At 41.5% G+C, this 15518-nt stretch overlaps 2 protein-coding genes across 10 annotated transcripts in view; one reads left to right on the top strand and one right to left on the bottom strand.

Moving 5' to 3' along the window:
- Positions 1 to 800, bottom strand: part of LOC146185788 (FAST kinase domain-containing protein 4) — a 49401-nt gene extending 48601 nt beyond the window's left edge. The window contains exon 1 of the mRNA XM_084606717.1: positions 782 to 800. The gene's annotated coding sequence lies outside the window, so the exon portion shown is untranslated. The remainder of the gene's footprint in view (positions 1 to 781) is intronic.
- The window catches only part of Naxe (NAD(P)HX epimerase), a 33719-nt gene continuing 18506 nt past the window's right edge, over positions 306 to 15518 (top strand). Inside the window, exons 1-5 of one of the 9 annotated variants that reach the window (XM_084606720.1) lie at positions 328 to 639; positions 4708 to 4903; positions 6936 to 7075; positions 7940 to 8059; positions 11538 to 13485. In XM_084606720.1, the coding sequence (XP_084462846.1) occupies positions 4720 to 4903; positions 6936 to 7075; positions 7940 to 8059; positions 11538 to 12302 (1209 nt within the window). In that variant the 5' untranslated portion in view covers positions 328 to 639; positions 4708 to 4719 and the 3' untranslated portion in view covers positions 12303 to 13485. Of the gene's footprint in view, positions 640 to 4707; positions 4904 to 6935; positions 7076 to 7939; positions 8060 to 11537; positions 13494 to 15518 lie in introns of those variants that run through there. The other 8 variants (XM_084606721.1, XM_084606722.1, XM_084606726.1 and 5 more) reach the window with 8 other exon arrangements.

The raw sequence follows: 15518 nt of genomic DNA, 5'->3' as shown, positions 1-15518 counted from the left end.
CACCTTGCCTTTTGCAGATAGAAAAAAAAAAAAAAAAAGAAACGTTCAAAACCCGCGCCGCGATTACGTCTCTATGACGTAATCATTTTTATTTGTCTGTTAGATTTAGAGTTCCTGCCGGATGGCGTTGCTAAACTGGCTAAACCAGCTAAACTCTTCTTTAAATAAAGTTTATATATAAATACAACCAAACATTACACATGTCGTCAATATGCAGGCTAGTTTTAAATAAATATAAATAAAAACTTATTATGATGGCAGCTTCCAGGCTTCTTCCACTCCACGACCTTGCCACGACCGCGTTACAAGTGGACGCTTCTATCATTTATCCGTCTAGTCGCTTTCATTTCGCTTCCTCTCTCTCATGCTTTCTAGTTATCACTCTATACCATTGAAAAGTATTTTTGTGTAGTCGGTGTTTTCGTGTGTTTTCGTACCTTTGTTCTTTACGTTAATTAGAAGTAGTTGGACTGATTGGCAGTGCGTCGACTGCTGATTGACATCTGTGTGAAAAGGCTGTTAAATGCGCCTGTGCATCTTCAGAGCACTACGGTTTGTAACGAGTGCCCCATTCTCCTGCCGGTTCGCAGTAACTTCAAACGCCGCTCGAAAGATGAGCACGAAAGTGAAGTTCCTGAGGTAAATAGAACTAATATACTGGTCGCGGTGGTTTCTTGTGAGGTTGGTCAAAGCTGTCAGCGCGCATGTGCAAAGAGTCGAAACTGCGTACGCCGAAATGTTTCTTTGTTGTAAGCTATAATCTCATCAAAAGTACACTTACCATTTCGTGTGCTACCCACGGACGGCCGCAGGTTACCGTTTTCATGGATGGCATTTGGGTGTGTTTCCTTGCCTAGTCATGAAAGACTACACCTCATTGCAAGTACGTTTGACTTAAAAAAAAAAAAGATGTATGAAAATATCACGTAGCACTAAAGCATGCTCGCCTGGGGAAGTATGCCCTTGAGAATGTCGAGCGTTTCGTGTTATTAATACGTGGCAAACCAATTATGGTCAGCTTGAATGAATGCTGGGAGGTTTCGTGTTATTAATAGGTCACAAACCAATGATGACCAGTTTGAATGAATCCTGGAAGGTTTTTTTATTATTATTATTATTACATGTTGTTGGAAAGAGCTCGCCACCGATCAGTCGACTCTTAAATAGAACGGTTGTAGCAGTCTACCTGTTCCACAAGAAGATAATGACATATCTGTTGCAAATGAGTAGCTGTCACTGCAAAAATTAATACATCAGTACCGATGTGGACACAAGTGAAGTGAGCATGGTGTAGTGACCTAATCGAATTCCCAAACTGCCTAGACCAATTAGTGGTTTGATGCATTCATGGCTCACACATATATTCGTCATACATTTAAATTACCCAGAGTAAAAGTTTTACAAAAATATATTCTCTGCCGGGGGAACTTAACAGATATCATCATAGAGTGTGCCTTAATCGCCCACTTTTTTTATTCTCGTAGGTGATGCTTGATGCGGAAACTTTTCCAAAATCTTGATTTAGTACAGATCAGTGATGCAATTCAACTCAAATCAAATTCACAACTCTATTTTACCATGTACTTTGTATGAAGTGCATGTTATAATGCCATCTCTTATGAGAAGTGAAAGTTCCAGCCCACCTACCTGAACTATTTGCATTGGGAAACGTGCATATTGTTTTCGTAGAATGTCTGCGCTGCTGAAAAGGGCCACCTGAAACACTCCAGGCGTATAAAGCACATCTGTAGATCATATTTGTGTAGCAGCAGCAGCATAAAGGGAACTTTCACACAGGCTGGCAAATAATCGGGAGGAATACCTGCAAATGAGTATGCGGATGGTGCAAGTTGTCAGCTTGGTAGAAAAATGGCTTCAGCACTAACAAGCAAGTTAATTATCGAACACATGAAAAGTCTTTATATGCTTCTCAGTGCAATATCTGTGATGCAGTCAAAAGCCACATCGGGCTACTCGGTGTGTTTATATCTGTCAAGTCAAAGGTTCATTTTGTGAGCTAGGAGTATAGTTTGTCCTTGAGACAGAAAAAGAAGCACCAAGTGAACAAGTAAATTGAAAACAAAGGCTATTGTAGCTGAACGTCAATAACTTGCTCAACGAGAGAAAAATCAGAGAAAATGTTTGTTGTTACTGGAGTCTTCAGCGGGCCTCCCTAAGGATATTGAGGTTAAGATGACATAACTGGGCTTGTTTGTGCTGAATTCTCATGGACAGAAAGGTAGAAACGATGCACATCAAAAACTCTCCTTGAAATTATGAAATTCTCGTTGCGGTCGGCACCCCATTCACTGGTGCAAGCAGCTTATGGGGTTTTCATTCACATCTTAACCAAACACTGAGGACAAACTGAATGGTGAGGAAACATTTAAATTCAATTTTTTCAGCAAGGAACATATCCTCTGCTGCCAGTCGAACACCAGCATACCCAGAAAGAGCCATAGAATCAATTTTTGTAGCGACAGCTACACTACTGTAGGTTTTCAAGCCATCGAGGTAGCGGCGTGGCACCGTGGCAGGAGCTGCCAACTTGGGTCGCTCGTTTCACATGGCATGGTTATTTCAGAATCAGCCTGCCAGGACTCTAGTATTCACATTACCCATATAGGCTACTAAGGCATGTTCATATGGCTTGGTTAAGGAGGGGCTTTATATGTGGGCTGGTAGCCTACGCTATCATGTCATACCCTTAAAGGCAGAACTTAAGTGTCCCCTATATTTAGCTGCAATAAACGCCTTTACCACCACCACCTGAAACGCCGGTGAACTTTGATGCATTCAACGGAACACTGGTTGTGCTCGATGCAATGCTCGGCTGCCTGCAGCCATAGCTTTCGCTCCACACTCGGTTCAGCAGCATTGAACCCGTGTAATTATTTTACTGAGAATGGATAATTGGATGAAATTGGCCTCACTGTCCCTCTAAGTAGTCAACTGCTTGTGCAATAATTATGATATGTACATTATAAGCAATGCTTATTTTACTCTCTTCATGCACACTGGGGGAAAGATAGAGAGTGGATATTCCCAGTATAGCCAGCAAGAAATAGACCAGTGCTAATTCAGTGGCAAGTGTCATGCCGCGGTCAGATATAAATGTGCAGCAGTCATGGAGTCACAAAAAAATGCACAGACCTTGTCTGTACGCAGCCCAGTAGGAAAGCAAAAGTAAAAAAAGAAAGCAGAGAAGCAGAAGGTGGAAAGACAGAGGGTGTAGATTTGGGAGTGCTTTTGTTATGGGTGAGAGTGTGCTGTCGAAGCTGTGCACAGGGAGCGTGCTGACATATTAGCCAGCTAAAAAAATGGTGCGCTAAGGCTACATTGTTGTTAGTGCCTGGCCTTGGTCTGTTTTCACACCGCCTGGCAGCTTTCATAGAGAATATGGCTTTAAACCATATTTAAATGTTAATAAGAAAGTTATAGACTGTACATAACTCCTGACAACATCCATTTGATTTAAATTCTGAGGGACTCTGACTTTTGTTTTTTTTTTTACCTTGGTCCATTTCAGCAGGAATAACCTGTATAATGGTACCTGTTAAGTTTATACAGCCATGGGAACTCACAAAGGGATTAAATATAGTCATGCAATTATTAGCAGACTTCTGTGATTATCTCATTTTTTTTTTTTACTGGAATAATGGAGTTAATGTTTACCGCTGAGATTGGCCTCCAGTGTTCATTAGTGCAGAAAGTAGTCCTGGATTTAATATTTGCAAGCATCATCTAAATGCACTGTCATTATCATTGATAATGCCATTATTGTCATTATCACTAGTTGCAGCGTCACTGTCATTGCTTTTGTCAATCTCACGGCAGACAAGGAGAATTATAATGTGCATTTCACGATCCGAGCATGGCACAGTTGGTTAAAGCACTCAGCTGGGGATCCGAGGGATGGAGGTTCAATTCCAAGTGGAGACAGGATTTGTTTGTTTATTTTTAAATATCTTGCTCACAGTAGACAAGGAAAATTATTTCTTGCCCGCTATGTGGCTGCACTTTGAAATCTGCATTCATATGCGCTTTCGGTTTTAAGTGCACACCATCTTGCAAAAAAAAAGAAAATCTGGAACAAAAATTTTAAAACGAGTTTGTCTGTTTTTTTTTTTGTTTTTTTTTTGTGAAAATTGTGATTTTAGTCTCTCATCCCTCCTTAAGCCTAGTGCACAGTTTGTATTAGAAAACAGAAGTCCAAAACTATTGCAGTCTCAAAGCTGTCGAAAATAATGGCATGAACAAATTCCTGCCTTATTTAAGAATGCAGTAAGCATAAGAAGTAAAATCAAACGATCCAACTCTAATTAATGAGTCTTTGTCACTGGTTTTGAGATGAATATGGTGACGAAGCAGCTGAAGCGTGTGATTAGCACCACTTATTTTGTGGTAGGCAGTCCTCTATTAGATGATTGTAGAAGCATATTTTTTTTTTATTTTGGTACTGGATTGTGCGGCTGAAAACAAGAAGCAAAAGTGAATCATGATGCCGAGTGGCTGTCATTCAATGTTTTCATAGTGCAGTCCGAAAACCACCAGTACCATTTCACTGATAGCTTGTGGTGCAGTCAGCAGTGCTAATATGGCCAACCCTAATGCAAGCTGCCTTTTCTATTTTTATTTAAGTGGTGCGGTTGTTGAGCAAAATAGTCTTGTGCCAGCTTCGTTTTCATCTCTACCCATTCTGCCAAGGTTCACTTAACAATGTCAGGAGTGGACAGTGAAGAAGAAGCTGTGCTCCAGAAGCATGCCAGTGAACTGCACATGGCTGGAGAGACATGGATAGGGTACATAAAGGGAAAAAACCTTGAAAATATGTTGCGTGACCTTACGGCCATCGGCGTCTCTTTCAAGACTGTGTCCTCTAAGTGTCTTGGCTCAAATACAAGTAAGCTTTTTCTTCTTCTATTTCATCACACACACACAAACTGCCTTCCAAAAGAGGTGCAGGTAGCTGGTGCTTCCACCATTGCCTCAATAGCTTTATGCACAATTAATAATTCTTGGGCTTAATATGTGCTTTGTTTTCTCCTTTATGGGCAGGCATGCTCATCTGTAAGGAAACATGCTTTGATCTCCGTCACACAACATACTGAATGGGTGGCCACCCAGCATTACCACTGACAGCAACTGACAGCATAAATTTTTTGTACTGCAATGAAACTCGCTTATAGGAATGTTGAAGTGCCAAGAAAATGTTATTGTTATAACTGATAATTGCTATTACTGGGCTAGGCCTGAATAAGAAAGAAAACATGAGAAATTTTTGAGGCTGCGATAGATTACAGTTCTCACTTATTTGCAGGCAGAAACCTGTAATTGGCAAGTTTCCAACTGCTTCGTGGATATCTTGTTGAGAGACATCTCTCTACAGGGCATCCAACTGCTGTAGATAGCCAAATGAAATTATTAGGACTTCGTGATGTGGTTTGGCTGGCATGGTTGCACCGTTTGCCAGTCTTTCTTTCCTGGTAAGGTTGGCGCTCGGTGACCAAGTTTGATTGTTATAACCGATAATCTACTATACAACACTGTTATGTGCAGGCTATTTTACCATAGAACACATCGTAAAACTGACGCTGCTGTAGCTATTCATTGTTATATCCTATATATTGTTAAAAGCAGTATTGTTATAAGAGAGAGAGAGAGATGTTTTAATGGTTACAGGAGATGTCTGCCTGGTACTGATCCTAGCTTGCTACTCCTGATGAGGGTGACAAGGAAGGGAAGGGAAAAATGAATGAAAAATAAGAAAAAAATCTGACACACACTTCACACACACATCGTTAAAGTGAGTTTCACTGTACTACTGTGACTCGGGCTGCTCACTGGAAACATGGTTACTATATGCTGTTGGCAGCAAGAGCTTATGGAATATGGTGATGTGGGAAAGAAATATTTCAGTGCCTTAACAGAGAATAACCTAATGAAATGTCTTGTATGAGAGGATGTGTACGCTTCCTCGACTGGTATTGTTGCCATCTGATTCATATTTGCAAGCCAACACTGCATTGAATTTGTTTCCAACAGCATATGGTATATCCACAGGGAGCTAGAACTTTCAAGGGTGTTGCTTTTGCGAGACATATTTTGCAGACTTGGCCTGGGCTCTCATTTCAGGGAATTTTGAAAAGTTGGAACAGCAGGGCATAAAAGACGATTTTACTTCGTAGTTTGCTGCATGCCTGTGCGACAGTTGTTGAGGAAAAAATATGAGTGAGTGGAACTGGCACTGATCTTGCTGTTAGCGCAATTAAAACTATCCATTAAATGAAACACCTAGCGGTGCACCCAATCTCTGTAACCATAACCAGTGGTATGAAGTAGATATTTGTGTGTTGTCTAAACCTAGTGGCATTGATTACCTTACCAAACTAGTATCGCCTGGGCTCATGGGATTGTCTTTTTCAAACATGTTCCACAGTGGTCTCTACATTATCGACTCTGTAGATGAGTACAAAGCGTCGGCAGGACTGCATTAGCTCAACACCTTATAATGCGCGAAAAAAAAAATATATATATATACTCTTACTTCTGTAATTACACTTTATGCAATGCATTTTTTATATCACTGAATCACAGCTTATCAGCAAATAAATGCAGAGAATATGAGGAGCTTTGTTATGAGAAACAAACGAAGGAAAGCATAGGGGACTTTTTCTTTATGAATAGTGAGCGTTAATGGCAAATGTAGAACATCCTATGATATCACATTGTTATATCACATTTTTTTCAGAAAAAAGAATATCCCCTAGGCTTTTTCTTGTGTTAGTGGCTGTTGCCTCCCTTCTTATGAACCACAACTTGTTATTTGCCAGCTTGATAAAAATGACTTGAAAACAAGTGATTTATCATTCTGTATCTGCGTGATGTCCTCTGTGAGTAGATATGTTCTATCAAGGGTTCTTTCATTCTTACAGATCGATTCCTCTTTTCTTACATGAATGGAAATGTGCCTCTCAGTTTGGATGCTCCATTCCGCCTACTCTCAAACACGCACAAAGATTGTGTTTACGGCAAAGACTATCACAAGGTAGCAGAAAAGAATGCTGCCCTCTTGGTCAGTATGAAATTTACGAAGTTTTGAAGTGCACCGTAAAGATTTACACTAGAAATTAAAGCTTGTTATTGGCAGTATTTTCAAAAAAGTTAACGGTGAATTTCATTTGTGTGTTTGGTGCACTTTGAGCTTTTTCTGCTGTGTGAGGAGCAAGGCTATTCATGCACCGGCAGATTGGGAGTAGTCATTGCGAGTATGAGAAGTTTCTCCATCAACTGTGCTCAAGTATCTCCTCCCATAGGCCAGAAAACGAGTGTTACAAACTCAAAATCGGGACAAGTACTATGGGCAGGATTCAGACACTCTTTTGTGGAATATTTAGATCAATCTGTATCAGCAATTGAAGTTCACCATTAATTTCACTGCCTTCTTTGCATGCAAAAACTATTATTCAGTGCACTGTTAAAGCTCAAGCTCTGTGCCTTCAATGCAAGCAAATTAAATATCATAGCCAAGGTTCTGTTCTGAAAACTTGTAACTGGGGTGGGGCAGCAAAGTGCAGACATGTTTGCATCGTGCAGTCAGAAATGGGTATTCAAAAACTAACGCTTTTATACTCCAGTAAACCACAATAGTGAGCTTACATTGCTATTACTTCCTAGCTGAAAAAGATTGTGTGCAAGTTTACTTTGTGCATTAACGCACTGAAGTAGCAGATGGATTTCAAATACAACTGACTTTTATTGATATCAGGTTATGCTTTGTTTACATGTTAGATGCTTTCAAATTTAATGAGTGTTGGCCTGTTTGCTTTACAAAATAGTGGTGAGAAATAACTCCAGGCTTTTCACTTCTTCATTTCGCAGACTTTGCAATTCTTCATTCGTAAGCTAGACCTGTACGCACTTTTTTTTTTTTTTGTAGCGTGAAGGCAAGCTCTCTTGTAAGACCGGCGGGACCCGTGGAAGAACAAGGGGAACAAATAAGATGGGATGCAAAGCTACTATGCAGATTAAGGTCATTGAAGTGTTTCCAGATTTCAAGGTAAGTTGTAATTGACACTTACTCATGTCAGATACCCTGCGGCTACAATGATGACCATGCGAGTAAAGCGGTTGCAATATTGTGTTGTGTTATTTAGTGGCATATAAGCTTACCACTAAGTGAGAGCAAGCAGATCTGTTTTATTTTCAGTGGATTGCGCTTGGCATTAAAAAATGCATGAGCAAACAAAAATGAACTTTACATGTGATGTTAGTTTGCTTATATGGATAATGCGACATTTTTGCAATTGGCAAATAGAAGTGAGGTGATGGAAGAGTTTACAGAAGGCTTTAAATTTAATGTCTCAGAGCAAATTAGTCCGCAAGCAGGGGGTGGAAATAAATGCATTAAGTTACAACCCTACAAGTTATTAGTACTATTCATTTGTACGACCTTCTGTTGTAGAATAGTGTTTCTTTCGATAGTGTTCTATTGCTGCTGATGTCACAGCTCTACAGTTTTTGAGTCACTGAAATGAAAATTTTGCAATTTTGTTGTTGCAAACCATGAGGCCTAATCATTGCATTCTGTTCTCAGACAAACTCTAGCAAAATGTGCTTTCAACAGAATTGATAAAACGCAAATGCTGTCCCCTTAAGGCTTTAGTAAATGCAGTGCAGGTTTTTTTACTATCAGTAACATCAAAATTGTTCCTGTGAAGCAGTCTTTTGCTGTTTAGGTCTGCACACTTTATCATAGCTGACGCCTTATCAACTAATTCAAAGCATTAAACTTTGAATGTGGTATCTGATCATAGAGGTGTGCGAAATCCCAAAATTGTCTGATAGCAAATGGAATAGTGTATGTCCAAAGTAATTTGTAATGAATGTGCTTTTGACGGTTTCAAGAATTTTCTTGAATAATTGGCACAAAGTTGGAAATAGGTTTGCCATAGTTTTCATTGGTGAGAGCTCGAGTGCACCGTGTCAACGCTGCTGAACCTCTCCTCGAGCGGCACTAGCCACTGTGGATGGAACATGACACATTGCGCTGTTCTTACCACCCTTCCCTTCAGGTGGTCCTTATGATAGCCAACTCTCGTTTTCTTACTTCTCTACTTTCCCCATACTTTCTTTTTTTTTTTTTTTTCAAGGGTAATCACCCTCTAGGGTGGCTCCTGTGTCTGTCGTTCTGTAGTGCTTTTGTCTGCTCTCACTGCGCTCTCCTCTCTCCATTGCAGCCCCTACTCCTCTTGCTCCCCTGTAGTCACCATGCTCCTGTTATGCCAACTACTACTACTAGGACATGAATACCTGGGAATGGGCGTCTAAGAGGTGTTGCTCTGAAACAGTTAAATTCAATGCCACACAGCATGCTGTTATGACTAGTTACAGGGGATAAAAGATTCCCACCGCGACCTATCGGTTCTATCCATCTGGCACTGCTTTGTAATGCTCATTCATGACCTGTAAGAATGAGCACAGCCGGGCTTGGGCAGGTTTTAGTCGATTTGGCCTAAATACTCGATCATGGAAGCCATGGCTTATGCGTAGCTCTCATCCCCCTTGCCTGCTGCGATGTGGTGCTAGTTTATATGCTGTTGTCATCAGAAGCAGAAGGTAATTGTCCTGTTAGTATTACATGATAAGAGGCTGAAACTGAGCTAGTTGTTTCACTGGCATTTGTACACATAAAAAAGGACAAGCTCAGATAGTTAAAAAGTTAACATGGGGCTTCTTTGTTGTGCTCCTTCCAGCTAATAAAAACACTACGACATGATAAATTAAAGTTATGTGTAGTTATAGCACTGTTAACTTCTGAAATATTGTAATGGACATTCAGAAAAGAATAGGAAGCAATCATTTTTGTGACTCAGTAAAGCGTCATTAGCATGTATGCAGGTTTTAAAGGTATGCTCAGACGGTTTTGAGGGTTGGTATTATTGCAAATAGTCTGCAAGTGTTGATGTTTTCTGTTCTGCCAACATTAGAGGTCCCATCGATTTGGCTTGCACTGGCTGCACTAGTTCTGAAAAGTGCTGCAGCTGTGCCAGGCAGTCACATGAGCGTGCAGTGCCAGTTCCAACACTGGTGTGCAACGGCAGCTGCCAAAACGAGTATGCAAGTGTAGAACTTTGCAACCTAGCAGATGCGTGTGCGCCGTATACATTTCATGTATCGCATGCTGTAACGTGATCACGTCCAATTTCGAAGCCAGCAGCTGCCGTAGGCTTACTGCACTCGATCGGAAAGTGACGACTATGGCGACAGTGAACTTGACTACGACCAGTTGACCAACGTACGCACGTCTGCATGATCATTATATCAGCCGGTCTGCGAAGATGTTATTCATGTGCCTGGGTATGAGAGATTTAACGTGAGCAGTTGCCACGAGTATTAGTTTAAATAAGGCTGCCTAATGAGACGCTTGATTGGTTCAGTGGTATAAATCTAAGGAGTTCCGGTCTGTCCAAAAGCGCTGCTGTTGAAAAAATGCACGTACCTCATTGCGCAGTATATACATTGACTCTCAGATGTCTATGTACTCAGTGGATGACAAGTTTGATGTCGCAGAGTCGCTGCGCGTGCTATTGTGTGGATCGGCTCTCTCACACACACTTGGCATTACAGAAACTCGATCGATCGTGACTGATTTCTGTTCCCATCTACCCGTCTTCTTAGGCCAAGGCCAGTGCCGCACAACACAATAAAAAAAAAATACTACATAGGACAATGCGCGTGAAGGTGCCGTATCGCAGCCACATACCGCTACATATGTAGCCACAACTACATATAGTAATATCGCTCCTCCACCAACAAAATGCTAACCACCAGCATGCAGCCCAACTACCCTGTATACGCAACTATTCGCGGATCCGTTAGCAGCGAACCGTCTGGGTTGTGAAGGAGATGGAGTTTACAAAGCTCTGCAGAACGATGCACAGCGTCTGCTCTTGTCCGAGCGGCGCGTACGCCTTGCTGCACTTTTTTCTGCACCTCCTCTGGAACGAGTGCAGTATAGGTGAGACTCGTGCACAACTAGCCCTGCACCTTCACAAAACGAGAAGTGCAGATGGCGCGCGCAGCACCGGCAAAACGAGGACGGCGGTGCTGCATTATTTGAACTAGTGCAGCTGATGCAGCCAAATTGCAGAGACCTTAGGCTGTGGCAGCCATATTTCTTACAATCCTGGCAGCAATGGGTGGGAAGGAATCTGATACTCTGAAATCTTAACCAATGACTCTGGGTGCCATACCATGGCACCGCCGCTAATGCTTTGCTGCTTTGCATGAACATTTGTACAAATAGCAAATAAACACGAAAACTTGTTATTTCCTTTAGGTCTATCGCTATTTGACTAGTAATAATTTTATTTTATCTGCACTATTCATATTTGATTTGATTTTGGAAAACTACCATTTGCATACCTCTGTGTGATAAGCCTCTATAAAATATATCTGAGCAAACGCATGCATTGCCTGTGAGTAAGGCAGCAGTAACAATATGTGACTTTTATTTCTGTACCTATCATTAACAGATAGAACCACCTGAAGGAGCTTCACAGACGAAGATCAAGGATATGAAGTCATATCAAATCAATATGCTCTTCAAGGCCCTCTCCTCGGGACTAACAGTTCACTCACAGATAGTTACTTTTTTCCGGATGACTAGAAAATCGTTCCACACAGAACATGACGTTCTGTCATTGTCCAACTTTGGGTCAACCGCAGATGCAACGAAGTCAGACAGTGTGCAGCCGGAGGCAAATACTGAAACTGTGCAACCGGAACCAAGTACTGAAACTGTCCAAATTGAATGCGGAGAATATTGGAGTGCAATCGACCAAATTGACTTAAGTGAAATTGTGATAGAAACTGACCAAATTAACTCAAGTGAAACTGCACCTACAACTGACCACACTTACTCGATAGCAATTGCAACTGGAACTTACGAAATTGACTCGAGTGAAAACTGGCCTAGAACTGACCAAGTCGGACCTGCTGAGCTGCTGGAAGTTGAAGTAGATCGCCTGTCTAGGCTACAGCTATGTACACAGAAAAATGCAGCTAAAGTAAAAGCAATGGCAGCCTGTTGTGCTAGTGAAGAAAAGCTGCGGCTGGCTAATTCATACCTTATCAAAGCACAGAAGCTCTTGATGGAGCAAATGCCTGATGGCACCATTGCCATTTCTACAAAGACGCATGCAAGAAAGAGGCAACAAACGCAGGCTTCTACTCTGTCAAAGGCACCAGCAGGAGAAAGGACATCAAGTGCCAATGTGGAAAATATGAGGATGGAGTAGCTCACAAAATACAAAGTATGTGAGAAAGACTGTTGCCATGTGGACCTTGTAGCTAAATATATCTTCAAAAGCATGTCATCTCATTTATCGAGCATCTAAATTTTTATGGTATTTAATTATTCTGATCTTTTCATATCAGCAGTGTAACATTTGTACATGCTAGTCATTTCATTTTACTCTTTCATATTCATGAAAGTTATGATATGTCATTGTCCATAAGCAACAGTATTTCTTTTGCTGTTTGTCAATTTTATTTTTCTGTCTTCTAAAAAGTTGCATACTGATTTTTAACTGCTGTCATGTTTTATTTGTTGCATTTCAGGCTTTTCCAGGCTGCTTAATAATTAAGTTCAAGTGTTCAAACCTCACTTCTGGCATCCTCTGTAATTCATTTTGATTTGTCAGTGATTGCTGTCATTCTCATGCTGTTGAAGCACTTCCATCCTAATGTTCATCACTTGTTGAAAATTTTGTGAGCTGTGTTGCCATGGTTACAGTGAAATACGTAGTTTCATACTTTGTTCAGCACAAGTTGTTTGGCCACTGCTTTCATTTGAGTGCTTATTACAAATTCACTACTTTATGGTCAATTGCTGTCACTGCTGCAGCGACGATACCTGTGATATATATGTAGAGATAGCACATTGTATTGAATTTGTTTGATTCAAACTTTACGTGTGTTTGAATAAACATTAAAATTTAGGTTGTCCTCAATTGTTTCAAAGGTATGGTAGCATTTAAATTTGGGGGGGGTTTAATGCAAAATTCCTGGTAGAATAGTCAAGTTTATGGGTATTAAAATACATTATTTGGGAGTTGGTTAACGGCTTAAGATAAATTAACACTGCAGCTCCAAAGTACCATACAGTGTTGGGCTGCACTGCTGTCTTGAGAGTCGATAAGAGCTGCATCCAGTTTGCATGGGAACCTTGTCAACAGTAGACGCCATCTTATTAGTCAGCTTTTATTTGATAGTTCCTAAACAACCAATAAAGTGTACTTTTTTCCAATTCTAAATCACACGTAGGTTGTGGTGTGAGTCCAGTTTCTTGGACATTCCACCAGTATCTTTTACCAACTAATACTGCTGTATTTACTCAATTTTAGGCACCTCGTTTTTTTTCACAGTTGCAATGCCCAAAGTGAGGAGGAGATGCTTAGAAAATGAACTCCCTCCCTTCCCACTCCCGCTTTCGCGGCGATAGCTCGGCAAGATAGGCACAAGCAATAACAGTTTATCTGGCAAATAAGCTTGGCAAACATCTTCCACTAACACGGTTACAGTTCACTTAAACTTCAACATGTTCGCAGCCCTCTATACACGGGTTGCATATTCTATTACGCCTCTCAAACTGACACCAGGCCAAGCCACGTGCGCCCACGATGCCCGTGAAACCTGCCTAGGGCACACATGACAACCTGCTGATAGAGTTATTAGGGTTACTTTCAGCCAGTTTTCGGCTTTCTGTGCTGCCATCTGCCATGTGGTGGCGGAACAGCAATACATGAAGCCAGACAGAAATGTCATAGATGCCGCAACCACCTCAGGACCCTAGACAACTCTGGCTCAATGGCAGAGTGAGCAAGTACACTTGGTGGCCTTGAAGATGTGCTCTCCCTTGCAAAATAGAGGTGCTTAGATAAGCGTGCACAGTTTTTTCTTTGTTTTTTTTCTTGTGCTTTAGGTAAAGAAAATGTGGTAATTATTTTAGATATAATAATAACAATATCTGAAACTTAATTTTTGTATGTTAACCTTCCTATCTAAAACATAATTTCAAAGAGCTCTTAAACAACAAATGTCTTTTGAATGTTTGAAAGCAAAATCTGGCATCAAGGAGCTTGAAGTAACGCGTGTCAACTGCTATGGTAGGATACAGCTCAAGAACGGAGTGGAAAATGCTTTTTGGCATCAGTTGGTCATGAGGACACCACAGTAGGTGGCATACGAGAGCATTGCTGAAAGCATTGGTTGCGTTATGTCATACACACAATTATTGAATATAAATAATATATCCAAAAATTTATCAAAGTCGATCCTGTCGTTTAATTTTGCCTTAGCTACGGGCCGGATGCAACATGCACTTTAAATACCAAGCTGTAAAAGAACTTACTAAGGACATCTACCCCATCTTCAAAAGATGTGAGCAGTATGCAAGCATTTGTGGCATATGCAACATGTTCACTAACTGAATAACAGTAGGCTTTCTCTACTGCTTTCTACTGCTTTTAGAATGAGGCAGAACTTTACGCTACACTCACTGAAATGTTGGCTTGGTGAAACAGAACACCCTTACAAAATGCTTTTATTCAAGCAGCACTAGCCTGTATGGCCACAGGACTGGCTGCCGTTCCTTGTTTGCAATTTTATCCCGTTCCATGGATACTGCTGGAAAGGTGCTCCAGTGTTCCGTTAATAAATCTGCGAAGCATTTACACCCTGCTGTGCATTGCACTAAACACTGTCACTGTTATGCTGCTATGCTGTCTGCCGCCATATGCAGCCTGCAATGAAGTTTGCCGTGTCGATCGCCGCGCCGTAACAAATATTATAGCAACAGCAGTAAATACTTATAAGGCGCTTTCGTTGGGCGTTTTCACGCCACCCCCGTCGCGGTGGCGCAGTGGTTACGGCGCTCGACTACTGTTCCCAAGGACGCGGGATCGAATCCCGGCCTCGGCGGCAGCTTTTCGATAGAGGCGAAAAGAAAGTCGCCCGTGTGCTGTGCGATGTCAGTGCACGTTAAAGAACCCCAGGTGGTCGACCGGAGTCCCACCACGGCGTCTCTCATAGCCTGAGTTGTTTTGGGACGTTAAACCCCACAAACCAAACCAAACCTTTTCGCGCCACCTGCATGAGCTTACAGGGATCAGACACGCTCTGTCGAAGCTTTGCATGGCGTGTGTCATATAACATGGGTTACATCGAGAGCGCCTGCGGGCAAATACGTTATCTGTCACACGCATAATGGTGCTAAATGTGATCGATCGTTTATCGCGAACCAAGCGGCTAACAACAGCATTTTTTAAGGCGCGCTGCGGAACGATTGTAGCGACACGTGAGTGCAGGTTCTCTCACCACTCAATCGGTGCTTATCTTACAGCCATCTTGGTACGTCAGCAAGTTGTGTGACGTCACATTACCACATATGACGTGGCCGTGTTGCCGGGCAGTTCCTTTGCGCAGTTCGCATAACTTGGTTAAAGCTAATGTGT

Source organism: Amblyomma maculatum, chromosome 6 (genome assembly GCF_055883805.1).
Source record: "Amblyomma maculatum isolate TAMU_Amacu chromosome 6, ASM5588380v1, whole genome shotgun sequence".
Classification (NCBI taxonomy): Eukaryota; Metazoa; Arthropoda; class Arachnida; order Ixodida; family Ixodidae; genus Amblyomma; species Amblyomma maculatum.
This window is presented reverse-complemented; position numbering and strand designations above follow the sequence as displayed.